General features: G+C 44.2%; 3 protein-coding genes across 3 annotated transcripts; 1 reads left to right on the forward strand and 2 right to left on the reverse strand.

Moving 5' to 3' along the window:
- Window positions 1-293: 293 nt before the first annotated feature.
- Window positions 294-3,067, reverse strand: LOC144715906 (putative mitochondrial protein AtMg00860). Its single transcript, XM_078590908.1, has 2 exons — window positions 2,447-3,067; window positions 294-395 (listed from the first exon to the last, which is right to left on the reverse strand). Exons 1-2 carry the CDS (start codon window positions 3,065-3,067, stop codon window positions 294-296), a joined length of 723 nt encoding a protein of 240 aa, XP_078447034.1.
- A 319-nt stretch (window positions 3,068-3,386) lies between these two features.
- Window positions 3,387-4,294, reverse strand: LOC144715913 (uncharacterized). Its single transcript, XM_078590916.1, has 2 exons — window positions 3,951-4,294; window positions 3,387-3,765 (listed from the first exon to the last, which is right to left on the reverse strand). Exons 1-2 carry the CDS (start codon window positions 4,292-4,294, stop codon window positions 3,387-3,389), a joined length of 723 nt encoding a protein of 240 aa, XP_078447042.1.
- Window positions 4,295-9,328: 5,034 nt separating this feature from the next.
- Window positions 9,329-15,068, forward strand: LOC144716638 (TraB family protein). The gene is made up of 8 exons (XM_078591818.1): window positions 9,329-9,765; window positions 9,932-10,047; window positions 13,181-13,269; window positions 13,355-13,429; window positions 13,562-13,687; window positions 14,290-14,385; window positions 14,480-14,756; window positions 14,848-15,068. Exons 1-7 carry the CDS (start codon window positions 9,368-9,370, stop codon window positions 14,744-14,746), a joined length of 1,167 nt encoding a protein of 388 aa, XP_078447944.1. The 5' UTR covers window positions 9,329-9,367; the 3' UTR covers window positions 14,747-14,756; window positions 14,848-15,068.
- Window positions 15,069-15,148: the final 80 nt, after the last annotated feature.

The raw sequence follows: 15,148 nt of genomic DNA on the forward strand, positions 1-15,148 counted from the left end.
CGTTGGGCGGGTGGCGAGAGACTGCGGCGTGTGAAGGCAGTGGTGACCGTGAGTGTAACGGCGGCGAAGAACGGTCTCCGACCAGGGCGACCGTGCTGCAGGCGCACCGTCTAGCCGCGAGGCTCGAAGGGCGGGGCTCTGACGGTCGGGGAAGCGGGGTCGGCCGGCGTCACGGCGTCCGTGGGCGGCAGTTCGGCCTGGGTGACACTTCTGGCGAGGAGGGGTGCGATGCTCGAGCGAGGGGGCCACTGTGAGTCCAGCCAGAGGATCAATCCAAGGCTGGTAACGGCGGCCTAGGCTGGAGAAGGAGTAAGCTCAAGAGCCAGGGTCTCGAAGGGGAAGATGAACAGACTCTCCTCCCTACAGCAGAACGAGGGGCGGAGGAGGAAGACGACCTGCTATTTTTGTAACTAACGTAAAAAAAACACAAGGCAAAATCTTTTTCTCAATAAAGGTTTTGTCTTTGCCCTTGGGCATACCTTCCCCTTATATAGGGAGGAAGGGTGCCAAGAGGCCAGCCATAGAGGAGGGGTACGTCGCATGACGTGGCCCTCCTCTCTACACGCAATTCAAAAAGAACAAAACGTGAAAGAAAAGACAAGGTCCAACACACGGCCTGATCCGATTGTTTATTACAATTAAGCAAATGATAAAGAAAACTTACGGGATATCACGTTGAATACTTGAACCCGGGGTCGCGTACGTCGGCACGAGTGGCTCGAAGAGGTCGAACGCGTCCAGTGGCAGTGTTGGCGTCGACGCGATGGTCCCCCATCATCCTCCCGGGGTGGGAAGAGCTCGGCTCCGACGAGCAAAACTCCACGATGTGGTCGATGGGCTGGATTAAGTCTGGTCGTTGTCGTCGTAGGTCTTCTTCAGTGATCCATGTATCGTCCGATATCGGTCGCCCCTGCCAATGTACCAGGAATGTGCGTTCCACTCGATCCCCTACAGCGTTAATTACTTCCTGCAGTACCGTTTCTATCTTTTCTTGCTGCATAAGGGTAGGTAGTGGAAAGGGAATGTGTGTACTCTCACTCTCTTCACTATCAATTTTTGAGTGGCTGTGAGGCTCTTCGATGGGTAGCATGGGATGATATCGGATCAAATCACTGACGTTGAAGGTTGAACTAATTCCCCAACTAGGGGGAATACTCACGACATATGCATTGTCGTTGATTCGTTGGGCTACTCGGAAAGGCCTGGCACTACGAGCATGCAGCTTTGTAGCGACCCCTGGAGAGTGTCTCTCAGGCCTCAATCTAACCATCACTAGTTCACCCCCCGAGAAAATACTGGACCTTCGTCCCTTGTCGGCAACAGCCTTATATTGCTCGTTGAGAGATGATATGCGTTAATGGATATGTTTATGCATGCACCTAAGTTCATTCGCGAAATCATATGCTTCATCAGAAAATTTACTGCGTGCGTGTAGTGGAATGAGGTATATGGGCTTCCTCGGAAGTTGACAGTAAACTACTTCGAATGGAGCCTTTCCAGTCGTGAGGTTCACCTAGTGATTGAAAGTAAATTCGGCGCGGGGTAAAACTTGATCCCACGTCTTGAGATTCTCGCCTACTAGCGATCTAAGTTGGTTACCCAGACTACGGTTGGTAACCTCTGTTTGACCATCAGTTTGAGGATGGTACGCGGTGGAGAATTTCAGTTGGGTTCCCATGAGAACCCAAAGCGTCTTCCAAAAGTAGCTAGTGAACTTAACGTCTCGGTCGGAGACGATGGTCTTGGGTACCCCGTGCAACTTAACTATGTTATCAAAGAAGAGTCGGGTGACACGAGAGGCATCGTCGGACATTTTTGAGCATGGCACAAAATGTGCCATCTTCGAGAAACAGTCGACTACAACCATGACAGAATCATGGTTCCTAAGGGTCTTAGGTAGCCCTAAGATGAAGTCAATGCTAATGTCCTCCCACGGCTTGTCGGGAACGGGTAGCGGTGTATAGAGTCCCGTGTTCTGCTTGGTTAGCTTGGCCCTCGTGCATGTCGAGCATTGAGAAATGATCTTCCCCACATCTCGCTTCAGGGACAGCCAAAAGAACTGATGCTCCATTGCTTGAATCATCTTGTTGACTCCGAAGTGTCCACTCAACCCGCCGGCGTGCATTTCCCATACTAAGAAATCGCGTAGGGACGTCCGGGTATGCAGAGCCGCTTGCCATGGAATAAGTACCTGTCTTCGATGTAGTAATCCCGTGATTTCGGGATTACACCGTCTTTGACTTGTGCTAAGATTCTCCCAAAGTCGGGACAATCAACGTAATTGTCACGTAACTGCTCAAATCTGAGGACTTGAGACTTCATCATGTTCAGGATCAAGGGTCGTCTACTGGGCGTCGGCTACTATGTTATCCTTGCCCTTCTTGTGACGAACAACAAATGTAAAGTCCTATAGATATGCTATCCAACGCGCATAGCGATCACTGACCTTACGCTGGTCATGAAGGTGACATAACGCGCTATGGTCATAAAAGAGGACGAACTCCTTTGGGAGGAGGTAGTGACGCCAATGGCGTAAAGACTGCACTAAGGCGTAGAATTCCCTGTCGTAATTGTCGTACCTCCTGCGCGTATTGTTTAGTTTCTCACTAAAGTACTCGATGGGGTGTCCTTCTTGACTAAGGACTCCCCCAGCGCATGAGACCTCGAAGACCTTGGAAAAGTCGGGTAACCTCAGCACCGGTGCTTCCGTCATGAGCTTCTTCACTAGCTCGAACGCGTGATCCGCTGCCGGCGTCCATTCGAATTGCTCCCTCTTAAGGAGGTCCGTGATCGATGCAGTCACACCACTAAATCCCGGTATGAACCTCCTATAAAAGGTGGCGAGTCCCATGAAACTGCGAATGTCGTGCACATTTTTCAGCTTTGGCAAAGTAGTGATTGCCTCTACCTTAGCTGGGTTGGCAGCTACTCCCTTTGACGATAGTATGAACCCTAAAAATGATACCTCGGATGCGAAGAAACTGCATTTCTTCGGGCGAGCGTATAGCTTCTCGTGACGTAAGGTGGTGCATACTTGTCGTAGATGCTGGAGGTGCTCACTCCTCATGGCACTATAAACTAATATGTCATCAAAGTAAACTACAACGAATCTTCCTATAAATGGGCGGAGTACTTCATTCATTAGTCTCTAAAAAGTACTCGGGGCATTCGAAAGCCCGAATGGCATGACGTTCCATTCATACAATCCGTCTTTGATTTTGAATGCCGTCTTCCATTCATCTCCGGGTTGGATCCTGACCTGATGATAGCCACTCCTTAAATCTATCTTTGAGAAGATAGTGGCGCCGACCATTTCGTCGAACAAATCCTGCAGCCTAGGGATCGGGAAACGATACTTCACTGTGATTTTGTTAATGGCCCTAGAATCACAGGCACATGCGCCAAGTTCCATCTTTCTTGGGCGCGAGTAAAGCTAGCATAGCGCACGGACTAAGGCTTTCCCTGATCAATCGCTTGGAGAGTAAGTCCTTTACCTGTCCGTACAGCTCTTCATACTTGACTGGGTCCATCTGGTAGTGAGGTAGGTTCGGGAGGGATGCTCCCAGAACTAGGTCTATGGCATGCTGGATATTCCTCAGTGGAGGAAGCTCGCAAGGGAGCTCAGCGGGGAAAACGTCCGCAAATTCTTCTACTAGCGGAGATACCTCGGGGTCCTTTGGCTCTGCCTCTTCCGTTGCCGTAGATGGTGAAATGGCAAGCACAAAACAGAGGGGTAAGGTATCCTCTACAGGCTCTAAGTCTCGCCTAAGATACACCCATTGGTGATAACAGGTGTTGGCTGTGAGTGGTCCTGTCCAGTTGTGGGTGCTGAAGGTGGGGCGTGGGTGTAGGTCGAAGGGTACCAAATGAGGCGCCGACCCCCATATACGAACGAACAGGTGTTCGCTCGTCCCGATAGCTGGACATCGTGATCAAACAGCTAAGGTCACCCGAAGATGATACTACCAATTTTCATTGGCAGTACATCACAGAGCACCTGCTCATCGTATGTGCTCATCTTTAGGGGAACGTAGCATTGCATTCTCAACGGTAGGGTGGATGCGTCGATCCAAGACACGTTGTACGACGTCAAGTGCGGTATCAATGTGAGTCCGAGTTTGTGAGCTGTGTCTTCGGAGATGGCATTGACACAGCTCCTTCTATCCACGATAAGTTTGTACGTGCGTCCGACAATCTTGACGTCCAAGTAGAAGATAGATGTGCGCTGGATAGCATCAGCGTTTCCCGGAGAGGGTGGCTTCGGCGCCGAGGTAGGGGCGCGCGGGGACGTCATCGTAGCGGGTCCGGCGGGACGCGTGTTCTTCTTTGGGATAGCGATGGCCACGGGGGCCGATCCCGACGGTGTGGTGGTGGCCGAACGCGCACTGGTACTAGGATCACGGGACGGGGCGCCCTGCTGTATGCGTAGGGTCACAACGGGTTGGGCCGGGTCGGGAGTACTGGGGTTATTTGGATGTAGCCGCGGGGCTCCTCAAAGTCCTCTCCTTCGGGACACTCTCCCGGGTACTCATCTATTTCCAAGTCATCCTCCGGCGGTGTATCTATTGGGTTCCCGTGGATGTCCATATGCAAGAGGGAGGGGCATTCAGTGCGGCGATGCCCGAACCCCTTGCACTTAAAGCACTACATGGGCTCACGGGCAGCCATCGGGGCCCTAGTAGTCGAGACTACGGAGGGTGTCGATGGTGTCAGAACGGGCGCCGGGGTGGGTGCCGGCGTTGCTGGGCGCGGTGTGGCCGGAGCTCCTCCTGTCCATCCGGATGCCGCTCTGGTTGCCGAACTCGTGGACGAGCTAGTACTACTCGCCCGAGGCGTGACGGTGGTCGTCGTAATGGTGTGGTCGTGAGAGTATTCATTACTCTCTACTAAGCTATAGGCTAGGTCTACGGTGCCAGGGTTTTGCTCCAGGACTCTAACCCCTAAGTCTGACCGAAGCCCGTGAACGAAAAAGGCGATCTGAATTTAAGGGCTGTCTACAAATTTGCATCTCATGCGGTACTCCTCAAATTCCTCGATGTACTCGCTGACCCTTCGACGGCCTTGCTTTAGATCCATCCATTTGAGCAAAAGGCGGGTCATATAGAGCTTAGGAATATATTTCTCCTTAAGCTTTCGGGACATCTCGTCCCAAGACAGACCTAAATTTTGAAGATATAGAAAAGACAGACCTAAAATTTTCAGCCTGAAAAGCATTTTGTATCATTAGATATAGAGTTCAGAAATTATATCATTATTAAATGGTCATTTTTTCTCTCCTTATCAATCCACATGTCAAAGTGCCAGCACGTTAGCAGAATCATCATATTGGCAAATATTTTGCACTGATTTCTATGTTAATAATCATGATATGATGCATGTCAAACTAAGTCTTAGGATCTTTTGAATCTTTATTTGTTATGGTTTATATTGTGATCCTCTATAGTGTTCACACTTGTCTGACATATCCATTGCATTTATTGTGAATACAATGGGTATTTTTTTCTCACTACCACATGTTTGTGTGGATTTAAAAATAACCAGTTATCTCATGATTATCCCATTACTGCATCACGATTTTGGATGTCAGAATGGTACCTTTTAAAAATGTTTCATAAATAAATCAGACAATGAAACTAGAGAGACTCTAAAGAAACAAAAAAATCATTTAAATAATTTAATAATTCTAGAAAAATATTGTCTAATATTAGGGAGCATGTTACTTAGATCCAATGCTGCTGCCACCACTTATGAAAATTTTCATTGAATAAGGCCTTGTACTTTTCCGACATATGCATTGATGCCATGTAAGCACAACTTAGCTGATCCATCTGCTGGTGTGTTATGCCCATTCTTGTTACCCTCAATCTCTAGAAAATCCATGTTTTCATGCACAATACTTATCAAAATTTAAATAATTGATAGGACAACTGAAATTGATACTGAATTTGAAGTCCTACATAATTTGATGGCATCATGGGAAAGGCCATATTGCTTTGGAAAAACATGCCAATCAGATCCCTTTTTTTGCTCCTTAAGGATTAATAAGTATTTTTTTATTTTTTTAAAATCTGTAATTTTGTCAAGTTACTTGCTCTTCAAAATGGGGCCAAATGATATCTCCAGCATTGAGTTTTACATAGTTGAAGATCTACTCGTAACTTGTTGCATTTTGGTAGCTTTAGTTTTTAAAATAAGTTGCTATAAATGTTATTCATATCATCAGGCAACTCAACACTTTCTTCATTCATCTATAATGAGATTAACTATCTATTTCAATCCATATCTCACGTAAAAGATTAAAACATGAGAAATACACGCCATATGATATGCTAAATTAAGTCATAATATTATTGCATTGTTTATTGCAATGTCAGATATTAGAATACGTACCTATGAAAAATTATAAATCAAACCTTTTATTTCTACTTCATATAATCCTTCAGCAATCGATAAAAAAATTAGCTTATTATATTTCTCCTTCTTATTAAATAAGAATCACATTAAGAGCTCAAATGGTCGACCATCGAATGGTCAACCACCAGACATCCCATTCTCTTATTTATCACAAAGGTTTTTCTGATACTTTCATCACTAGATTTGTTATACTATTTTGATTTGTATAACTTTCTATGTCTATAAAGCGATCAAATTTTATTTTGGACTTCCTGTTGTGTTATTGTATGATTTATCATGTAGATTCAAAAAATGTAATTTGGAAGTAATAAAATCAAGATCACGAATGTTTTTGAAGGATTGACATAAATATAACAACACGTTCTCTATTCATTCCCCATCTTGCTTCAAATATTAAATTTATATCCAACCACTTAACTGCAAAAATCTCTTCATGATATTATTGTGATTCTTATTAGCTAATTCAAATGTACCATTCTCATTTGCATCAGTGAAGCCTGTAAATCCAAAGAATCTACCACAATTTGATTGAATCAATGAGAAACTTGGTGATCGTAATGCGAAGAAGATAATTCAGATGCTTCTATCATCTCGTGCATGATTTTGTTTCTTTTGAAGATAAGAATTGGTCGATCTACATGATCTTTACTTGATTATGCTTCCACTCTTTTTTTAAACGATATCGAGTCGGTTTCTTCTCCTATCAGCATGGAAACCTCCTGAAAATTCTCTTCTTCATGTAAAACCTACTCGATGTAGATCAGAAAAATCTTAAAGATTTTATGAAACCATGTGTTGTGGCTCAAATACCTTCTTGCCCCTTTAATTAACTATACATAATAGGACAGAAATAAAGTCCAAGTACGAGTTAAGTTGTTCAGGAATAATGAAATATTGGTGTCGAGTTTCTCTATCCATTGACTTAGGATTGGTAAGGTCAATTTCTCGATAGGGAACACGAAGGGATATAACGCAGAGGTACATGTGCAGTATTATCCAGGAAATCATTATCTTCTTATCCATGAAAGGATCCTCTTCAAACTCGTCCAGATCATCATCACCATGAGTCATAGAAAAGATTATCAATTACAACTGAGACTCAGTGTATCAAGTAAAATTTCCTTTAAAGGTAAGCTATCTCTACTCCAATACACTGCTTAAATATTTTTCTCAACAACACTATAATTTTCTTTTGTCCTGCCCGACATTAAATATTCTTTTCCACATCTGTCTTTAAACATAGATAAATTACTTCTAAGTGTTCTCCATAGCATGCCATTTCCACAATGGATTAACTTTTGAAAACATCCATTGGACTTTGAATTTCACAATGAATCTGACTTTTTTACTTTGACTTTGTCATTAACCCAATGATCCAACCCATACCAGACTGAAGTTTAAATATAGGTTTAGATTTTTCCATAAACTGTGACCCAGACCTAGAGTCATCCACTAGCCATATCAGGTTTCCCCTTCACAAGCGATTCTACTACTTTCTGCTTTGCTGCTAAAGTCTCATCTTTTGCACATAAATTGCTCCTAAAGCTGCGCCTTCTGCACATATATCTCTCCTAAAGTCATGCCTTTTGGAACATAAATGGATACTAAAGTTGCACCTTCTGCACATAAATACATCATTAAGTCACACATTTGGCCCATAAATCTCCAAAATTCAAGCATTCAACTCTGAAATTGCTCCTAAAGTCATGCCTTCAATGGGTATATCACTCCTAAACTCTCCCCTTTGGCACATCAATCGTTCCTAAAGCCACGCCTTCAGTACATAAATCGCTCCTTAAGTCATGCCTTTTGGAACATAAATGGCTCTGAAAGTTGCACCTTCTGCACATAAATACATCCTTAAGTCACACATTCGGCCCATAAATCTCCCAAAATCCAGCATTCAACTCAGAAAGTGCTCCTAAATTCGTGCCTTCAATAGATAAATCGCACCTAAAGTCACCCCTTCGACACGTCAATCTCTCCTACAGCCGTGCCTTCTGCACATATATTGCTCCTGAAGTCATGCCTTGCAGAACACAAATGGCTCCTAAAGTCACACCTCATGCACATAAATACATCCTTAAGTCACACATTCCGCCCCTAAATCTCCTAAAATCGAGCATTCAACACAGAAATTGCTCCTAAAGTTGTGCCTTCAATATATAAATTGCTCCTAAAGTCGCCCCTTCAGCACATCTCTCGCTCCTAAAGTCGCGCCTTAGGCACATAAAACCAGAGGTCACCTGAAAAGCCATGGCCTCAAAATATTTAAAAGCTGCTGTAGTGCAGGGACGCGGACGGGACGATTTTTTCGTCCCGGGACGAAAAAATCATCCCGTCTGCAGATACGGACGAATTTTGGGACGAAAATTCATCCGAGGGACCTCTGGACGGGATGGTTTTTCATCCCGTGGGACGAAAAAGTCGTCCGCTCAGAAGTCTCCAGACGATGGACAGACGAATCCGGACGGAAAACCACCGGATTGACATCTGACGGTCGAGATGCCACGTGGCTTCGCTTGGACAATTAATATTATATTATAATATATTATAATCTATTAAATATATCATTTGTGTTTTTTCGTCCGGGACTAATTTCGGGACGAAAATTCGTCCCGGGAGGACTGGACGGGACGAAAAATCGTCCCGAGACTATTGGACGAGACAGTTTTTTAGTCCACGTTCGGGGCGAAAGAAAACAGTCCCATCCTTCGTCCCTGAGCTAATGTCGGATGTATGAGGGGACGAAATTCGTCCCGCCACGTCCTTCGTCCACCTCCGAGACGATCCGGAAGTATAAAAGCTGCCACAAAATAAGAGCTTGAAAAGACAGAGTTTTCTACGTGGCAGAGCCTCTGACACTCAACAGTGAGTGGCTGTGGAGTTTTCTATAAATCCACAGAAGTTCGGGAACAGTTCGAGAATTCCCGCCGGCGTGGAAGAAGAGGCGATGGAGTCGATCCCCTCTGCCTCTTCCTTCTCGCTATGGCGGCCCAATTCTGCGAATTTCCGTCGCCGGAGCTCCGCTTCTTCCCCCGTCAACGCCATGGCTTCCATACGACCCCCCCCGGTTGGATTCGACTACAAGCTCGAAGTTCAGGAAGATACCCGCGCCGCGGTTGCGAGATTTCACCCCGAGCTGATAGATCTCGTCGAGAATGGCGACCTGGTGTTGGTGGAGAAGAGGAGATTCGGGCCTGTCCCCAGCTGGCGGAGCGCCTTCGTCGAGCCGGAGGCTATCTGGCTTGTGGGCACGTCGCACGTCTCGGCGCGGTCTGCTGCGGAGGTGGAGCGAGTAATCAAAGCGGTCGCGCCGGACAACGTCGTCGTCGAGCTGTGCAGGAGCAGGCAATAGTCGTTCTCCTCAGTTTATATTTCATCGTTCTTCTGGCATTTAACCGAGTTTTCTGCCTCTCGTTCAGTTTTTTCCGTGATTGAGATGCTTCCGGGTGATTTGTTTTCACATGGGTTTGAATATCACGTTCTGACAAATGTTTCCAGGAGATATCATCAGAGCTGGAATAATGTACGCTTCCGATGATGGTGATAATTCTGGAACGGCGAAATCTAGCATGTTCTCATTGACAGGGTCCAAGTTTTTGGGTGCCGTTGGCCGTAGTCTGGATCTTGGTATGTACTATCATTTAATTTTCCTTTTTCCTGTCATTCATATCATGGACGGAGATGTTTTGATAATAATGGATTGGAGATGATTATATTAAATCGTTGTCTTGGGCTGTTGGACTGTTTTCTTTGGGCAATGACACAGAAAATGAACATGATAAGTCGGGTTCATTCAATTCAAACACGTAGGGCATTGTACTGACGCAGGATCAGAAGTAGATTGAAAATGAAGAAAGATGGGTGGAGATATGAGGTACTAGAGAAGGTAAACATGAGGATGGCATAAGGGAAGATAGAAAAAAAAACTATATGCGTTGAATACGAGGCCAAATGAAGATCCTGCTGGTTTCCAGGGCTGAGAAGAATTCCTTACTCCATTGAATAATATTCTCGTCCAGTTGTCATGGCTGTAATGCTCAACTTCCCTCATCCATGTAGATAAACATCTAGAAAAAGACCATTTCTTAACTTATCTCTGGAGAGGAGGCCAGTCTCACTTTCGGTGGGAGCCCCATGGGCATCTAGAAATTATTCTGGCTTCCCCTGAATCCACGAGAAGCTGAGACACTTTAGTGTACCATTGAAGATGACAATTCTCTTTTCCTGTGCCCTCAACCTTGTAAAGGAGCATCAATTATCATGCAATGCAAGAATGTTTTTTCTGATGCGACAAACACCTTATGGAGCAGAGGTCTTGGTAAAGTGGACAAATCTCCCAATCAATGAAGCCTCTTGAGAACAAGTTCATCGGTTTCGTAAATCGTTTCCAGATTTCCAGCTTGAGGACAAGCTGGATCTACAAGGGAAAGGTATTGATAGGTTCTATGCCAAGAAATATAAAAGAAGCAAGCATAGAACAGGGCGACGCCTCGCTGACTAGATGCGTTGACCATGGGGTGGACCAAATAAAGCGGGAGGAGTAACTCCCCTATAAATAAGAAGGCGGTCCAGGTATGGAGGATGGATTCTTTTCTTGGAGTTAACTCGACGGTTATTGTCGGGAAGGCCGAAGCAGCAGGAGGGTTCCCGACTGTTGATCGGAGGGAGGAGCTTGATTCATCGGGCCGCCCGTGGAGCTTGCGGAGCGAGCTGGAAGACTGCTGATTACGAGAGGCGTCATCAGAGGATCTCGCAAGATTTGGAAGGAGCATCTCCGCAGGAGGGAGGGCCGTCCAGATCTGCGTAGATCTGTATTGTGACCCCATTGCGGAGTTGAATGTTTGATCGAACGACAAATTTGCAAAGAATATATTGGAATTGAACATTGATACTTTTTCATCGTATCAAAATCACAATCAGGAAAAGAGACCAAGGAAAGAGTTTGATTCAAGAACAGGACTTAGCCTGAAAAAACTTTGTGAAGATCCTTCCCTTCTGATATGGGGAATCTCTAGGTCTTCGCAGCCACCACAGCGCACTGACCTCCCAATGGGGAATAATTTTCTTGAACTTGAATTGCAGTCTTGAAGTTCCCGGCATCCTATCTATAGGCTCGCAACACGAGCCAATTTACTCACACCTACGGCTGCCAGCCTATCTTCTTGAATCTTCGTCCTTCGATAGGTTCTAGTAAAGATTATATTAGAAAACTTATTGAGTTTTAGCAGGAAGAAGGAGAAAGAAAGAAAGGAGAACGAAATTTGGAAGGTTTGGGTGGCTGGGGGGGATTCATCTGTGATAGGTTCTATGCCAAGAAATACAACAGACGAAGCAAACATAAGGTAGGTCGGGGCTTAGTTGACTAGAAGCGTTGACCCAAGGTGGACCAAATAAAATGGGAGGAGTAGCTCCCTATAAATAAGAGGGCAATCCAGGTATGGAGATTATTCTCTCTTTTCTTGGAAGACAACTCGACGGTTACAGTCGGGAGGCCGAGGCAACAGGAGGGAGTTCCCGACCTGCTGATCGGAGGGAGGAGCTCGACTCGTCAGGCCGCCCGTGGAGCTTGGGGAGCGAGCTACCAGTTGAGGACTGCGAAGGCGCCATCCGTAGGGATCGTTCAAGATCCGGAAGGAGCATCACCGTAGGAAGGGGAGTCCTGATCCACGTAGATCTGTATCGAATCATATTGAAGACTTGAATTGAGGAATTGATTGACAAAATTTGGGAACCATACACTGGTTCAATCATTGATACAATTGCATCGTATCAGTCTGCAATTTAAGTAGGCAAAACTAACATCCAGCACAATTCCACAAGGCCAAAAATAAGAATACAAAGTGCCAATCTTTTGATTCATTTTTGCTCGATTCTTCTTCCTTTTTTTTCTGGGTGGGGGATGGATGTAAAATACTGGGGCGACCACTCTGTGTATTGCTTATGCATCTGAATATTGCTCAATGAGCTATGCATAATCTTCTGATGGGAATTTAAGAAGGGGTAACAATTCAGATTGGTAAATCATGCCAATATCGAATGAAGACGATCCCTTGGTCGTTCAAGAGAATTGAAGACCACTTGGTTCTGATCAATAACAACTATGGAGATAGAAAAGAATCACAAAATATATGGCGATGGATCGATTGAGATCTCTGGTGGAGATCTCCCCTCTGGACAGCATGCCTGATCCTGCTTGACAGCCTCTTGGTTTCTCCACTCAACACCTTTCTCGAAAGGACCAAGAATCCTCCAGCTCCTTACCTGGTCGTACTTTTTATACGTTTAGGTTATTGATCCTGAACTTGATGAATTAGGAGGCACATGTCATCTCCTGGTTGGCCTTCTGCTTCAGTCTTCGCTGGTAGTTCTTGGAGAAGAATCAATGTGTATCATAAAGTACTAGATAAAGGTGGCAATTATCTTTGCTGAACATGTTCTCTGGCAATGGGAGAGAGAATTTTAAGAAATCTCCATTCATCTTAAATCTCTACCTGATAAAATTGTGTCATATTTTTCAGTTGGCGAACATTTTACTCCATTCCAGGGCCAGGTTTTAGAATTGTCAAAATTGTATTCAAATTGGGTTTATTTCTTGGGTTTCTCATAGTGTTCGTTCGACAATTTTAATTGAAAAGAATTTTCATGCCAAGCCAACTAACGATAAGGGTTCATGTTTATATGATCAAGAAAATACCTCAAAAGGTTCCCCGTAATGACTACAGTGATTTTTTTCCTATTCTCTGGGTGACCTACAATTTAGGTGGTCAAACTGCCCTTGCGCTACGGTTGCTTCTGGCTGTCTATTCGTCAAAGATCTCCTCCGGATCTAAGCAGACCTTTGGAGATGAGGTAACATCATTTCTTAAAGTAAACGATTCGAATATTTGTAAACGTCATCATTAGGGAATTGATAATTATGTGAACTAAATGTCAGTTTCGTGCTGCACGGCGAGTTTCAGAAGAGATCGGCGCTCAATTGGTTTTGGGAGATAGACCCATTGAAATAACCGTAGGTACTTCCATACGCTTGTACTTTCATCTTAAGTTACCTCATGTGACAATAAATCTTGATCGCAGTAATGACTTGAGCATACAAATTTTTCCTGCGGGAAATTCATACTGGTATCTTATTTCATTTCAGCTTCAAAGGGCTTGGAGATCTCTAAACTGGAATCAAAAGCTGAATTTGATCTCATCACTCTTTCAAGGAATATCTTCACCGTCAGTTATAGGAAGTCCTGAGACCTTTGCCACATCAAATTTGTTGGTCAGCCTCTGTCTTTGCTAACTATTTATTTACTCGTAGGTTTACAAACTTCAGAAATTTTGTACAAAATGCATGGAGATTTATGTGAAACTCCATATTTTTGGCATTACCTGCTGCTGCAGTTCCTTTTAGTTTGTTTCTGCTGAAACGTCCTTTTCCTGCTTGTGATCATACCACATTTACCTGTCTCAGATTCCCACCTTTCACTTACTCGTAGAAAATATGAAACTTGATAACCGCATTTCTGGCATAGGACTTCCCAAACGAAAAATGCATTCTTATACAGTTTATTCTTTTTTTAATAATTTACGAGATTTTTTCTTTTCTTGTATTTCTTTTGGTTCCTTTATTCATGATATAATGCTCAGAAACTGTGGAGAAAATAGAAACGAGGGTTTCAAGTCTGTTTGTTACATTAGGGCATGCTTCGTTAGATTTACTGACACTGACAGAAAAAATATGCCAAAGTGGTTGATTCACTCACAACGGATTTCATGATTTCATGATTAACACTGAAGTTTAACTGATAGTAACAAGGAAGATGATGAAATCCTATGACACAACTTTTCTGTCTATCGAGTTTTTATATGATTGCACTGCAGGAAAAAGAGGAGGATGCAAGCCCATTTAAACTGTATGAGCAGCTTAGCCTCACCTATCCATCTCTGCTACAGCCTTTGATTCATGAGCGGGACACGGTTTGTTCATATTTTCCCCTCTTATTGAGCAGACGACCACTGCAGAAATCATCTACTTTCTAATAAACAATTTTATGTGCGGTTCTATTTTCAGTATCTCTCTTGGTCCCTTAAGAGAAGTAAAGCAGTGTGCAACAGTAAACGCGTGGTGGGTGTGATTGGAAAAGGCCACATGAATGGGGTGGTGTACGCATTGGTTTCTGACCTTGGCGATCTGCGATTCCGTGATCTGACCGGCGGCTCAGACTCTGGGTCCAGATCCAACGGTTGGGCCAAGGAAATTCTCGTGGGTCTTCTAAGGGACACTGTTATAGGAGTGATTCTCTTGGCAATCTACGAGATCTTCCAGCACAAACCATAGATATTTTCTGGTAAACATTTCATCTCTTATTCCAAGCATTTTTTACTTTTATTCTTTGTATGTGAGAAAGAAACCATTCTGATTATTTTCCATTTCTTCAGCCGGTTGTGTTGGAAGTGGGAGGAGTCTCACAAGGGGGGCTAACTTAGTTACTATGTTACCCTTTTGGCCCTTTTATACTTAGGGGTGCGGATTTCATCCCCTTATGTATAGAGAAGATGAGACCATGTGATTTCATCTTTACGGATCTATGGATTGATATCAAAATTACTCCCAATGGTCTCATCCCGATGAGATTGTCTTATTTGAGGTCAGACCGACTCGCCATAACTGTTTTGCCAATAACAAAGGTTTGATAAACCACAAGTGGAATGGGCAGATAGGTCCATTCTAGTGATAATT

This window comes from Wolffia australiana, chromosome 2 (genome assembly GCF_029677425.1).
Source record: "Wolffia australiana isolate 7733 chromosome 2, ASM2967742v1".
NCBI classification, from domain to species: Eukaryota; Viridiplantae; Streptophyta; class Magnoliopsida; order Alismatales; family Araceae; genus Wolffia; species Wolffia australiana.